At 38.7% G+C, this 14845-nt stretch overlaps 1 protein-coding gene across 3 annotated transcripts in view; it reads right to left on the bottom strand.

Annotated features, from left to right (window-relative positions):
* ATP2C1 (ATPase secretory pathway Ca2+ transporting 1) overlaps positions 1–14437 on the bottom strand; it is a 51930-nt gene extending 37493 nt beyond the window's left edge. Inside the window, exons 1-2 of one of the 3 annotated variants that reach the window (XM_062569409.1) lie at positions 14356–14437; positions 13699–13867 (exon numbers count right to left, since the gene is read on the bottom strand). In XM_062569409.1, coding sequence (XP_062425393.1) covers positions 13699–13704 — 6 coding nt within the window. In that variant the 5' untranslated portion in view covers positions 13705–13867; positions 14356–14437. The remainder of the gene's footprint in view (positions 1–13698; positions 13868–14355) is intronic. The other 2 variants (XM_062569410.1, XM_062569411.1) reach the window with 2 other exon arrangements.
* Positions 14438–14845: the final 408 nt, after the last annotated feature.

The raw sequence follows: 14845 nt of genomic DNA, 5'->3' as shown, positions 1-14845 counted from the left end.
AATTGCAGAAGGCAGGTATCTCAGTTAGGAAGAATATAGACTTTAGGACTCGATGCCTAAATCACATTACTGAAAAAGACAGGACAATTTGTGTAAACATATCTCAATATGTTAGTGGCATTAACTTCTTAGTCTCTTGAACTACATGTTTCTCTTCACTATCTTTCCAGAATCTTGATGATAGCTTAAGAAAAAAACAGATTTGTACATATTTACCAAATAACGATCTGAAGTTCACAAAAATATTTTCTAAAACTAAAAACAAACAAGTCTGTGGAAAAAAATGACTTCACTGATAATACACCTTTATTATACTTCATATCAAGTTCAAAACGACAAAATACACATGTGCAGCTCTGTAAAACTTCCTCAAGAGAAATGATGCATCATCATGACTGTTATTAGTTTTTTATGCAGACACAAAAGCCTTTGCTTAATGTAGCACTGCTTTTACTGGCATCCATGAGGCACTCAATGCTGACAAGATCGAGTCCTAGGAATCATAGAATCATAGGATGATAAAGTTGGAAGGGACCTCTGGAGATCATCTCGTCCAACCCTCAGCATAGTCCATATAGGGATTGAGCCCGCGACCTTGGCATTAGCAGCATCCATGCTCTAACCAACTGAGCTAAACCTGCCCCCAAAAGGCACAAGTTCAGTCAAATCTGCCTTGCAGAAACTTCTGTATGTACCATGTCTACCTGCAAACCACACTGGCATCCAAATTCACCTATTCTGCACTTAAGAACACATCCAGTTAAGGTTGCAGATAGGCCTACTTACACAAACCAACACTTAGTTTAACCACTTCAATTCTCAGGACACTGCCAGTGAAGATGACAATTTTTCATACTTTATGAGTTCACACTCAATTTCCTTTAACTCTACTTTTATTTCAGCTTTCTTGGATTATATACCTTCTCAAATCAACCACTCATGCAAAACCTTCCCACAACCATTCCTCTTTTGTAAAACACATGGCTGAACTACTAGCTCATATTCCTTACTTTAAAGTTCCTCCTAAGTCTTAGGTTTTAATTTTTATTGAAAATAGATACCACATTTAGGGCCTTAGTTACTGAACTCCAAATTTAGGGCTAAAAGCCATTCAGCCTAAGTGTTATTCTAAAACAAACCCACAATCGCATGCTTTTAACCAAAATCACTCCACTTTGATTTTCATCAAAGAAACACTCTAAACCTCTGAGCATTCCCAGTAGGAACTGGCAGAAATGTACTGACAGCCATTGCCAATTTCAGTGCTGATAAAAATCTTTTTCCTTATACCTTTTAGACAGACTTGATTGCTAAGCTCAAGTAACTATTCCAAAAAAGGCATACATTTTCCTGATCATTGCCCTAATGTTATCAATTCAGATATTTGACTTCAGAGAATCAACTAACAATCTCTTTATTTTTAAAAATTAAAATCCTTAAACACAAATATTAAAATACTCATAACAAATAGCAAGATCAGGCTTTTGCAAAAAAACAAATAAACAAAAAAAAAAAACCCCCAAAACAAAACAAAAGCCCACTTTGATTAGGGTAATAGAATTTCTGCTACAAAAAGTCATTTCAACAATCTTTTGTGATGGACTCAAAAAGCCATTGATTTTGAATATGTATTGCATTCAAACCATCCCCCGCTTTTAGGGAGAATTGTAAAAACTTGTAAAATGTCTATGCAATAAAAAATTCTACCAAGAAAAATCTGGTACAAGATCAGAAAAATAAAGGATTGAATCTCTTTTCAGTCAATTCCCTTATCTGTGACAAAATTACATACTATTAGACAATTCGTGATGGATCCTTATCTAATTTCTCAAAAACCTCTATTATATCTGTTGATTGAACTACCCTTATAGTTTAGAAAAGAACAATTTAAAATATCTAATATTTTGTCACCAATTAAATTCAACTACTTATGCAATTCGTACTGTACAATGAGAAACTATCACTGTTTCCTTCATAATCATCTTCCAATGAATAAAGTGGATTACATCAATAGATTTACCTCAAATAAAAACTAGTTAGTAAATGCTTGCTATGTGCTGGAACCTAATGATTATAAAAGCAAGTATTTTTTCCTTTACTATGTATGTATTGCTTTCACAAAGAAAGGGAAACAAATATTTACTCAGTACAGTCAGCAAGTATTCTACAGATCTTTAACACTGCTGCCCCGATCTGCACATTGGAGACCTGGACATCTGCAACACCTGTTAATGTATCTAGTAAATGCTATCCCAAAAATATAGTATCCATGTTAAAGGAGTTAACTTATACATACTATGATCTTTCCATCCTATGATGCAATTCATTTTTAAAAATCAGTAGGTATCTTTAAACTCTTTAGGACTTCATTATGGAAGTTCTAGTAATAGAAATATTTCTAGTTCTAGTCCTAGTTCACAACTAGGACTTAATTATTGACAAAGTTTTTATTGGGGCTAAGAAATGATACTGGTCTATGCTACCATATTAGATCAGTTTTCACAGTTTTTATTATATCAGATAGCATCTTTTTCAGAGTTACCACTACAGCTTCCCATTCTTTGCCTGCAGCTAAATCTACCAGGGAACGAAGAAGCAGGAGGTTAACAGACAAAAATAAGCAGTTGTCTCAGCAGTGAATTTTCTTGGACCACTTTCAACCTCTACACCATTTCTAGGGCAAGAAACACAAACTGCTCATATGATCATAGCACTATGACCAAAGCATGTTTAAAGTTAAAGCAAAGATCTAGAGCTCTTAATTAATAGAATTTACAAGTTCCATTCTGTTATCTCTAGTGAAAAATCTCTAGTTTGCCTGAACAATTAACATTATAGACATTCTTCTCCATATGCTACAAGATTCCACCTACTCTTTTTCTAACATGATCAACAGCAAGGATCAGGATTGTGCATCCCTCTGCAGTTTAACATGTACTATTCTGCTTATCAGCTCAGCTGGAGTAGCTCATTATCAATCAGCAGGGCTTGCTGATATTAAGATACGTTTATGCTTTTCAAAACAATGAGAAATGCTAGCTGTGCACTGCTGACTGAATGTAAATGGCAGGACCTACACTCACTGAAATTGCTCTAAAAATTTAGAGTGCTGTCATAGCAAAATCTACTTTTAAACAATCTTGTGACCAAAATACTTTGCTAATTAGCTATCCTTTAAATGTTACACATAGCTAATCAATTGACCTACAAATGCAAAATACAGACAGTGCAAAAAAATAAATAAAGGAAGTAGAGATTTAAATAACAAAGAAGCTTAAGTTGAGATAATTGAAGAAAAAATGATTTTTCTTTCTCTCACAACTTGTTTCAGAATCCTGAGTTAGAAATGCATGTCAGCATTTGGGCTCAGGGACTCTCCTCTTAGAAAGAGCCGTTTGTCTCATTGGTAAATTACAGATTAGCGGAGCTCCTTCTTCTTCCTTCTGGGGCACAACTAGAAGTGGAGAAAAATGACTGGCAGCACCAATCTGGCATGCTCTGCAGTATTTGCGTGTTCACCATATCTATCACCATCTCAATCCTGCTGTCCATCTGAACAGCCTGATCAGTCTCTTTGAAACTGAACCCCTTTCAAGCCAACCTGAGTACTACAATACCTTTCAACCCATACTCCTCCCCTCAAGATTCAGCTTTCATTTTTAAATCTATCTTCCCATGTTTCACAAAAAGCATTATTTAGCTCCCTTAACAGTTCTTAAGTTCTCTGAACTTATAAATCTGTGGGCCACTGGGCAACCATACCCTGGAGAACACGGCCACCAGAGATGCCAACCCTACAAGACAAGTAGTTACTTATTTAACATTTCAAATGGCAGCAAAGAAAGCTCATTCTCATCCCACATTTCTAGAATGCCAGTTTTCAGATCTTTCACTTCTTTTAAGACATGAAATCCTTTTTCAATTTCTTCTCACATTCTTTGAGATCACAACTACAACCTCCAAATACCCACAACTATCATTAACAGTTATGTGATCATTCACCTTCAACACGATGAATTATTGCTGTGCATTTCACAGGGAGAAACTACAGACCACGGCACCAAAAACAGTGGTGTTTCAAACCTGCAGCATACATAATCCGTAAACAGAAATAATGGGAATCCTGTTACAGCCATGCCATTGTATTTGTGACAGTTACAGAGATTACATCTGGAGGAGAACACATCCCTTATCTAGACGACTAAAGAGCAAAGCAACTACCTTTTATGAATGCTCTGGGAAAGCAAAATAAGTTAGCCACTTGAACAATGGTTCTGCCTGATTTTTCTGTATAGATAGAACGCCTTACCAACTTACACACACAGGAGGTAGCAGACTCCCATATTTTAGGTGACATGCTCATACCAACCCCCCTTTTTTCCTAGAATTCCATTATGTATTTTCTGTCAATGTTCATGTATCTTTTAGCAATCTTGCTGCATCACTGGTGTGTTGCAAGTCTTTTTTATTAGGTTTTTATGCCTTATAAAAGACAGGAGGACAATATATTTCACAGCATAGATTTCATGCTGCTGCCATTTCTCCCCTCACTGAAAAAGAGGCACTGGTGTTTAATAATATTAATTAAAAGGTGTTTCACTGAATGCATAACAGACTGAAACTTCTAAGCTTCCAATTTCCTTATTCACTGTATGATCAAATCATGTGTAACTTGTACCAAAACATTCAGAAAGCTCAGCTCCAATTTAAGATTAACAAGAAAACAAACACGTTCCTTTCCAGTTCTGAACAATTCAGAAGTGTGTGTGTATGTGTGTGTTTGTGTCTGGCTCTCTCTCTAGATTGCAAAGTGAAACTGAGCATTAGGAACAGAAACGCAGTTTTATGTAGAGACCTGTGCACATAATATCATAAAAGATGAGCACTCTCCTGTGCTGTGGCTGGCATCCTGAAAGATCAGACTAGCTATCAGCAAACAGCGTGAGCATGCACACACATGAACTTTCGAAACAGTTCCTGCTGGGCACAGACTCCTGACTGTGAAGCATGTCTTTAAGGAGGGAAAAAAAAAAAAAAAAATCTATTCTGAATGGAAGTAATCCCCTTTTCTATCAATTCCAAAGTTGAAGCATCAGAGCAGTCTTCTCCTAAACATTAGGACTTCGTGGTTAAATGTTCTGGAGATCTAGATCTTCGATCTTTGTACCAGTCATCTTCAAACTATCAGTAACATGTCTGTGATCCCAGAGAACTACTTTTTAAGTAATGACTTTAAAAAACGTCTATTTCATCAAGATTTTTCTACCTTTGCCTTTCAGAAAAAGGCAATTTTTGCTTCATTCTTCTGGAAAGCAGGGTGCTCATAGAACCTCAAGACAGGTCCCAGTCATGGAACAATGACCAAGTGATAACAAGCTCAGCAAAAAGTAGGTACAGAAGCAAACTCCAGATGCATGGCAGGATACCAAAAGGGGAAGCAGTGCAGAGAGGAGCATACGAAGAGTCCTCAGACTGCCCTAGAGCTCAGACTAGCCATACGGTCACGACTGATGCAACTTCCTCCACAATTTTCCTTCCTGAAATTGCTCCAGATCTTAGCAGGAATTAAGAATTCATCAGTTATTCTAACATAAGAAGTAGGTGGAAGTAACTGAAGATGGTAGATGCAGCTCTCTTTTTAAATCAGTGCAACCAAGCTTTCAAACCGCAAATGCAGACAAACTAAAATAACATTCCTAGATTAAGTCAACTCATTTTTAAAAATGTCTTAATCTTGACTTCTGAACTAATTTGCCTATATTTTAATGAATAAAATGAGAAGTTATATTTGGAAAGGTTTCATCCATGTAGACTACACTGATACAATTTTCTGTACTTTACAAATAACTATCATGAGACTGATATGTTCTTGTAGTCTCAACTACCAATTTCTCTAAAGATGTCTCAAACTTGTAAATTTAGATACGAAAAATACTCAATTAGCTTTGATCAGAACACCACCATTGTCCTAGAGCAATGAGTCAACATTCCTTCAAAATCCAAGACTGACTGCCAAAGGGAATATCTTTTTTGCCACTGTGAAGAACTGCCCTCACGCCCACAAGGTTGAAGCCTACAGACTAATGACCCACTTGTTTTCTACGAGGCACTGTTTGCTCAGAATAGCAAATACTTTTTGAAGACTTTGAAGTTGCCATGTAATGTTGTGTTTTCATTTGAATAGAATCTTTTGGAAAGTGCAACTATTTTTCACTTTTAGGGAAACAGCTGCAGCAGCCCAGTTTCCAATATTCAAATAAATTTGTTTCTATTCAAGAGTATTTTAGTTTAAACATTTTACCAGAAGTTTCCACATCAAAAGAAGTGCACACAGAAGAGTTCTGTTTCCAAAAATGCTAGAAGGAGAAAAAAAAGATACTAATTTGCAATAATGAGTTCTCCTTGTGGAGTAGATTTCTATCCTTGGACGTCACAGTTTGAGCCCTTCGCTATTGTGTATTCTTCATAAGACTCTACAGAAAGGGTCACTGTGTGCTCATTCTGGCACACACATCACCCATTAACCAGGGAGAAATGAATACCCAACTTATGAGAACAACTTGCTGAACAGACCTGCAAGCCTGAAAACTCTGCGCTGTATTCATTCAAGTATTTGAGGAGTGCTTAGTGCTTTTACTGAAGCTAACAGTCAGTCAAACAGCAGAAGCATACTCCCAGGCATATAACGTTTTTGCAATTTCGACCGGCTAAGAAACGGGAATTTAAATACTGGCTGCAGCTATCAGCCCTGACAGTCTCAGGATCTGCCTAAATTTAGAAGTTATAAAATACTTGAGGGAGACCTATCCCCATTTCCCATCTACTTCAGGCAATGTATTAAAGTCTGTCTCAACACATCTGTTCCAAGAGACTCCTTTCAACATCCAGCTTCACTCTATAGGAGTCTATAAGCTCAAAGACCAACTCCAAAAAATATTTTAGTATTAAAATCATCTTAATATTGCACTTCTCCTAGAAATCTGTCTGAACAACCTGAAAGGCATCTTACTCTTTCAGGATGTTTCACAATGTTTTAATTAAAAAATAGGAAGGAAAGTCAGTCATTTAATTCAAACAAAGATACCGGCGTAAGAGCAATGTTAGGCAATTTTTCCATAATTTTAGTATATACTCCATGTGGTTATTCCACAAGTCTCATGAACGAGAACTGCCTGCTCCATAGCTGGAGAGGAAGCATTTCCCAAAAATAAAGACATCTTATGTAACCCTGACATTACTATAGATTCATTAAGGGGTAATAGCAGAAATTCTGACTAAATCCCCACCACTGTATCAGTCCAAATTGCCTTATCTCTCTTTAGGCCATTTATGTAGTATATGTTCAGAATGTCAATCAAACTTTGAACTTAATCACCACGAAAGATTTATTATTTACAGAATTTCCATATACTCTGGAGCATGTACAATGGTGTACTGCTGGTTTAAAGGCTGGCATCAGAGTTTCCAAGGATGCTTTCATGAACACACTGGAATGCTTTGACTACTATACATCAACCAAACGTTCAGCTATGATTCTTGCTGTTCTAAAAACTGCTCAGCTACTCGAAAAATCAGCTTTAACATTTCATACCTTATTCATCAGAAGAACAAAAAAACACAGAATCCTAAGCACACACTGAAACCTATCAAAACAATGCTGGTGCCTTATTAAAGTAAGTTTTATATAAAACAGCACTGAGTCAATTCAGAATCTCATCACTCAAGCAAGAGAGCACAGGTGGCAGTATCTCACTTCACTCCAGACAACATACATCTCCAGTTAAGTCCCAATTCAACCAAGGCATTTCAGAAGATCAAGGCAGAAAGACTTTGGGTCTAAATACCAGTCATTTATCTTGCCAGACAGTTGCTAACTTTCTAGGAGAGAAGATCTAAGCTTAGAAATAAGATGATCTGGCTCTTTCTCCAATAGTCCGTTTCTACCTCCTAACACTTCAAAACATTGAGTTTCTCAAAATGAAGGACGGTACTTGAACAGTAAATACTAACAGAGAATTTCAGCCCCTCCCTACCCCCTCCCCCCAATATACTGGTTATGTAGCCATGACACATGCAGACCTTAGTTGTCATATAGCTGCACTAAACAAAAAACAAAACCAAAAGAAATAGAATTTGCTCATCGTTTGTAGTTCAAATTTGTTTAAAATAATGCTTCACTCTATATACCCTTGACAGCTCTATAGATAGTTAATAATGTGACAAAAAAATTCTAAAAAAGTTAAGTGAAATATAATCCTGAACTTCTCATTTAAAACAGTTCTCAGGACCAAGATGGAGTCAGCTCTTTTTAAAATGCAAACATGACTCACTGTATAATTACTCCACTTATGGTAATAAGCTTTCTTAGAATTGGAAAAGCAGTAAGTGTGTTCACCAAGCTTTTCTGTGAATTATGTATGCAGAAAAAAGTGCTGCAGAACATTTACGACTTAAAAATATTTTAAAAGCCTTTAAAATCTAGATTCCATAGTCAGCATCTGCTAACTCATTATCTATTTTATACCTTCTAATTGTTTACAAAACAAATAACTATAAACAGATGTTTGCCCCAAATTTATATCTTGATTATTGTACTTTATTTTCTGCATTGTAACTGTATCATTCTTTTTTGCTTCTACAGACCACACTGCTATTACCAATTTTATCACCCAGTGTCAATTAGGTATCACCTTCACCTGAACTCTTCCACTTCCAAGCAGGTATTGCAACTAACAAAATTTACATATCCTGAACCTATTCCACTCTTGCAAAATTCCAGTAGTCTATGGGTGAATTTATACCACATCATTACACCACACCAATAGGTGCATTACTTTTTTTTTTCCTTAATCATCTCTTCCTAACAAATTTCAGTACCTATCCCACTTTCTAAACAGCGGGTAGCTCTAATCACAGAATGCCTCGCTCTGATATACTGATGATAAGACTACATGCAGACTGAGTCAACCTAATGGTTTGCTTATGCTAGAAGGAAGAGGTCTTACTCCTCATGTCCCTCCCAGAAGTTCACGTCCTCACAATTTCTGTCATTCACTGAACTATCCACAAGCCAATTCAATTTACTAACTCAGCAAAAAATCCAACAGATGGCTCACGGGAAGAAAGGCTGGGCTAGCCTTCTGTCAAGCTAGCAAGTCAGACAAATTCAATGACCACGACAGTCAACACAACATGTAACAGCAGAACACAGCTCAGAGCAGGATTGCCTCCTTTCAACAGTGAGGAGACTGTTTCATATAATCTTATGGAACTGCACCTCACGATACCATTCTCACCACACACTCAAACTGCTCACCAAAAAGCAAGCTTTTGTTAAATTAGCCACCTTGAAAATGAGTTTTCTTATGCCACTATTTTTAATTCACTAAGAAAAGATTATGCAATAGATTCTCCATACAGAGGAGTTACAAAGCCAGCAAAATAACTGAACACAGCAAAATAACTAAACATACATTTTGTGAAGTCTGAACTCAAGCAGATTTCATGTTAGTCAATTTCCACATTACTATAGATTAACATTTGTGCTTTATCAGTGGGGAAAATAATAGGAAGGGGAAGAAACTACATAATGTTCCATCAGCTAATCAAACAGCAGATGAAGAGGCAACACTGGTTTTCAATTAAAAAGGCAATCTATATTTCTCATGTCAGACAAAAAGATAGTGCTGTGATAACTGAATTAACTAGCAACAGATAGGAAACTACCTTTTAGAACTGGTCTTCACTGAAGTCTCTCCAGACAGTTAAAAAAAAAAAAAAATCTCTTTTCTCACCTTATCCTTCAAGTTATACAGAACAGATGTCATTTTTTTGTCAGCCTAAGTAAAGTAGTGGTCCTAATCTTCTCATACCAAGTCACAGATGGTAACAAACAGTAATCCATGAACATCAAAATCCCTTTTCAATCTATTAGTTTATTTTTAAAAATCATCCAAAATTCAAAGGGAATGTGAACTGCTGTGATAACACAAAGCCTACTTCAGGATATCCAACAGATTTTTCATCAAAAATTTGATTATTTTGGCTATCACTTTCATGGACAACTGATGGTGCCACTCTGGAACAACTTAAATTGTTTTCAAGTTCGTGCTGCCACAGGCATCCCCCTTCTTTGTTTCCAGTTGCATTTATCCACACTCAATCCTTTCATCAGTACTTACACCTGCCTAATCCATGCAGAGTTAGACCAGGCAGCTCACACTGCTCCAAAAGCCATAACCTATTCATTTTGTCAGTTTTCCAACTTAGCCCATTTTCATCATTTAAGAAAAATACCCACAAAACTCATTAGGAAAGTAAATTGCACTTCAAGCATATGGCAAAAACAAAAACTGTATTTTTATTAGTTCAGGATTATTTGAAGAACCAATGTACCTTCCTCCCCCCCTGCTCCAAATCCATCAACTTCTGTCTCAGTATTTATCCAGTTATTAAAACTATCCTGAAATTTCCAAATAGTAATATAACACAGTACAGGTTGATATTAACAGTTATCCCTAAAGATTAGCTTAGATAAAACTCACTGTAAATAACAGAAACATCATATAGTGATTAGCTTATCTGAGTTTTTGTACCAGTCTTCTACATGATTTTGAGAAAATCATCTTCTGTTTTACAGGTGAGAAAGTGTTATTTTGACTTTTTCTGTTAAGCACTTTAAAATCTGAGCACAAATGATCCAGAAGATCTTGGTAACAAAGCAGTACTCTTCTTAAACAATTTGTATTTATAATCATAGTCTGACCCTAGAGTAGACAAGTTCAAAGTTGATGTAATACTACCTGCATTGTTTTTCCTGCTAAAAAGGCAGAGCCTCTATAAGGGAACCCTCGGCAGAACAAAGGATCACAATCTAAAAAAATGATGACTAAAGATGACTACCACCACAAAAAGCCATTTAAAACAGGTAAAATGCAGTGGTGTCTAAGGAGAATTCCAAAAAAATTATAAGGCCTAGTTTGTATTCAAAGTTATGTTTTACCCAAAACAAAAAAATGCAAGTTCTCTAAACTGCCTACAGCTTAAGAAAAAACAAATAGACAGACAAACAAACAAAAAAATCCCCGTTTATGGAAAGAAGTCTAAATTCTATTTTTCAGAACAACAACAAAAAAGTCATTCCTCTAAGTCAAACATTTATTGAGCTAAGTACTTATGATGGGAGATCCTCTCTTCCCTGTTAACATTGAGATACATGAATTTTGGGGGAAAGTTTAATTAGCTGTCCAATTCATCCCAACACAAGGGACAGACTCGGGACAAAACAGCTATCTTACAGTAAACAAACAATACTGTTTATGAAAACTGAATTAACAGAGGAAAAGTTCAGTTTTCTAATCCATGTTATCACTTTATGACCTCAAACACTGCTCCAACTATGGAAAAAAATCTGCCATTCTTCTCTCTAAATCCAAATTAAAGAGACCTTTTAAAGTCTGTTCTGGAAAACAAAAGCAAAAACAAAACTTCTGTCTGCAATTGCAGTCTTTGTTCAACTGTTTAGCTATCTCCTAGAAAAAAAATAAAAAATAAATAATTAATAATAAATAAGGATCATCTCTAGAGAGCTGAAAGTTCCAATATAAAAGCTGCTGAAGTCTAGCTGTCTCAAAGTATCAAATTCATAGAAATAAGAACTTCAGCACCCCCCCCCCAAAAAAAACAAAACAAAAAAAAAAAAACAAAGGACTAAAACAGACAGTAGACAGTTGTAAATATGTGCTTGTCAGCACCCCCTATTATGAAATAGCAGGAAAGATAGTGCAGAATAAGTAATTCAAATGAATGCCAAGATGTTAAGAGAATCAATTCAACCTTTTTATTCATACTGAAGTTTTGCTTTCTTCCTACCACAGAAATTTATCCTATTTTGAAAACTCAGTAAATCATGGTAATTATTTCTGCCTTTGAAATATGCATTCAATCATCTTTTGAAGTATTTTTCACCCCGGAAGTAACTTTAAAATACATAGTTTTACCTATCATACAAATGTCAGTCATTCTTAAATATAATATCTTTATTCCACAAAAGACTCAAGAAACACGATCTTTGAACTATTACCACTCAGAAGATTTAAAACAGGCCATACTCTATCATCTTACTTTATTATACATTACATCTGTAATAACACATTTATTTGTTAATACACCTAGAAGACAAAGTCTTTCTAGTTTTGGCATTTGGCATACAAGTTTCTGGTGGATATTTTTCTTTCCTAAGTGCACTGCTGTTCAACAGCATTATATCTGTTTTGCTTTTTCCTGTCCCCTCTGAGTGCTGCCAATCTTTTATTTAAAATTCGGTGACTGAAATGCAAATGCACAAATACCACTCCTACCAGCTATCTATGCTCCCAAAAGGGAGATCAATCCTCTAGAGGTGTTCCCTCTAGAGAGGAGAAAAAAAACAAACAAACAAACAAAACCCAAACATTCTGGCAAGTTCCACACTCTTTATTACAAGGATTCTCTTAGAAGAGATGATAAATAGAATAATAAATTTTAAACTTTATTTTAAAGTTAGAAAAATTCTGAAATGACATATTAAAGTAAACCTCTGCAATTTCCGATTTTATTTGGACTTTGCAGTTATTACAACTTTCTAGTCCCAGAAGATAGATGTATTTCAAAACAGAACAACATCCACTGAAAAAAACAATTTTGTTCCTCCATCCCACTGTGGACTGCTACTCAATCCAGTATCCCATTTGAGTTAAACTACTAAAAAAGCTCATCTTTTCAAAAGGATAGGGAGAAGAGAAGGAACTTGGATGGATCATGAAACAATATATCACAAATAAAATCCAGCAGCCCCCAAATCATCTACATAGTATATCCAAAGAATGCTAACAATGTAAATGGTAGGAAGAGGAGGGGGAGAGAAGTCAAGGGTTCATATTACTATGAATAAGAGTATAATGAATTTCAGAGAGAATTTCTTCAACACCCAGAGTTGAGTAGAAAGGAAGAGGTGTGAAGCTCACAGTCACTCTATCAATAAGGCAAAGGGGCTTTCAAGGTTCCTAGAACATACACTGAAGCCCAACAGGGAAAATCAGAATTAACTCCACAGACTAAAACATTCCTGAACTACAGAAGAAAGAGAAAGCACAACACAACTTCTTTCAACATAAATTGTCTACAACTTTATACCAGATCTCTCAAATAGTACAACTTGAAACTTCTGTGTCACTTTATAATTTAAGAACAATCCAAAAGGACAAAGTTAAGTGATTTTTAAGAATACAGAATATATGCTAAAAAAAGATTTCAGCACAAAACACAACTAAAGCTGAGAAGCTTCACTCTGAAAGGCTAGATTTAACAAAAGCATGTAATTTAGGCAAATAAGGAGCAAGTAATGCTCAGGAACACCTATATAAATAACACAAGAAGGTACATTTCAAATTCATACAGCACTCTAAAAACAAAACATCAAGACTACATTCAAAACCTGGCCAATTTAGTCCAATAAGCTGCAGCACAAAGAAAAGGCAAAAAGATAGTCCTACAATTCACAAGCTACAGCCTGCAGAGCAAAATTCTTGCCATGAGATGAACCCAACCCTGTAAAACCCTGGAACGGTAAAGCATACAGCTGCACCAGCAGTTATCAGAAATTGCACGCAAAAATCCTCTTAGCTCCAATGAAGTCAGTGACTCTGATGAGACCTTTACCTTCATTTTCCATCGAAACTGCTCGGGATTCGATAATTACGCAAGTCTTTAGCAACAGCAGCACTGGAGCAGGAACTGCAAGGTGGAGAGAGAGACGCCCCAAGATCCCAGGCAATCACACTGCTCCCTCTGCCCCCACCTGCAGCAACATCTGCAAGAGAAACCAGCGCTAAAGAGAAAAAATAAAATAAATAAAATAAACCCAAAGCAGACCCTGCAGGTCTCCGCCGCGTCTCCGCTCCTTCTCCACGCACACACACACACCCGGCAAACAGGCCCCCGCAGAGCTGTCAGAGGCCCCCGAGGAGGACAGCAGTCGCCCAGCAGCCACACAACACCGCGCCGCAGCCTCGCGGAGCCGCCCCGCCGCCTTCCCTCGCCGCCAGCCGCTCCCCGCACAGGCCCGGCCCGGCCCCGCGCGGAGCCGCGGCCCCGAAAACGGACGCTCACCCCAGGCAACCCCCCGCCCCCATCGCCGATAGGCAGCGGGGCGGCGGCCGGCGCCGCGGCGGCTCCCTGCGGCCGAGCGCCGGGCCCGCGCCGCCCCCGCGCCCGGCCCCGGCCGCCGAGGGAGCGTCAGGCGGCCCGCGGGAAGACGGCGCCGGCGGCGGCGGCGGCTCCCTCGGCGCCGCCACCCCGCGGCGCCGCGCCGCTCACCTGCGGGGCTCCGGGCGGCGGCGGCGGCACGGCCGCATCCCCGCTCCGCTCCACTTCCGCAGGCGGCGGACGGGGCGGGGCGCGACGGCGGAAGGGCGGGGGGAGGGGGGAGGAGCGCGCGGGACCCCCCGCGCGCCCAGGCGCCTGCGCCCCGCCAGGCGGCCGCGGGGCAGCGCGCGCGCGGCCGTTAGGCTCCGGCCCCCCCCCCCCCCGGGCCCGGCCGCGGCGGGAGGCGGTTTGTGTGTGTGTGTGGGGGGGGGGGTCCTCGGCCCGGTCCCGAGAGAGGGCTCCCGGGCTGGTGGGGCAGCGCCCGCCCCTCCGGCTCCGCCAGCTCTGGAGACGAAGGTGTTTAAACGCCCCGAAGCCGGTGTTGGGGAGCTCTGGAGGCTCTGCACCGTTTACCCGCGCGGCAGACCTGCGGCGGTCTGGGCCAGGCCCAACGCTGGGGAACTGCTGGTTTTCCAATGATCCCTCTTTTCCACCACCTTTC

The sequence above is a fragment of the Rhea pennata genome, chromosome 2, assembly GCF_028389875.1.
Source record: "Rhea pennata isolate bPtePen1 chromosome 2, bPtePen1.pri, whole genome shotgun sequence".
NCBI classification, from domain to species: domain Eukaryota; kingdom Metazoa; phylum Chordata; class Aves; order Rheiformes; family Rheidae; genus Rhea; species Rhea pennata.
Note: the sequence above shows the minus strand (reverse complement) of the source record. Positions and strands in the feature narration are given on the sequence as shown.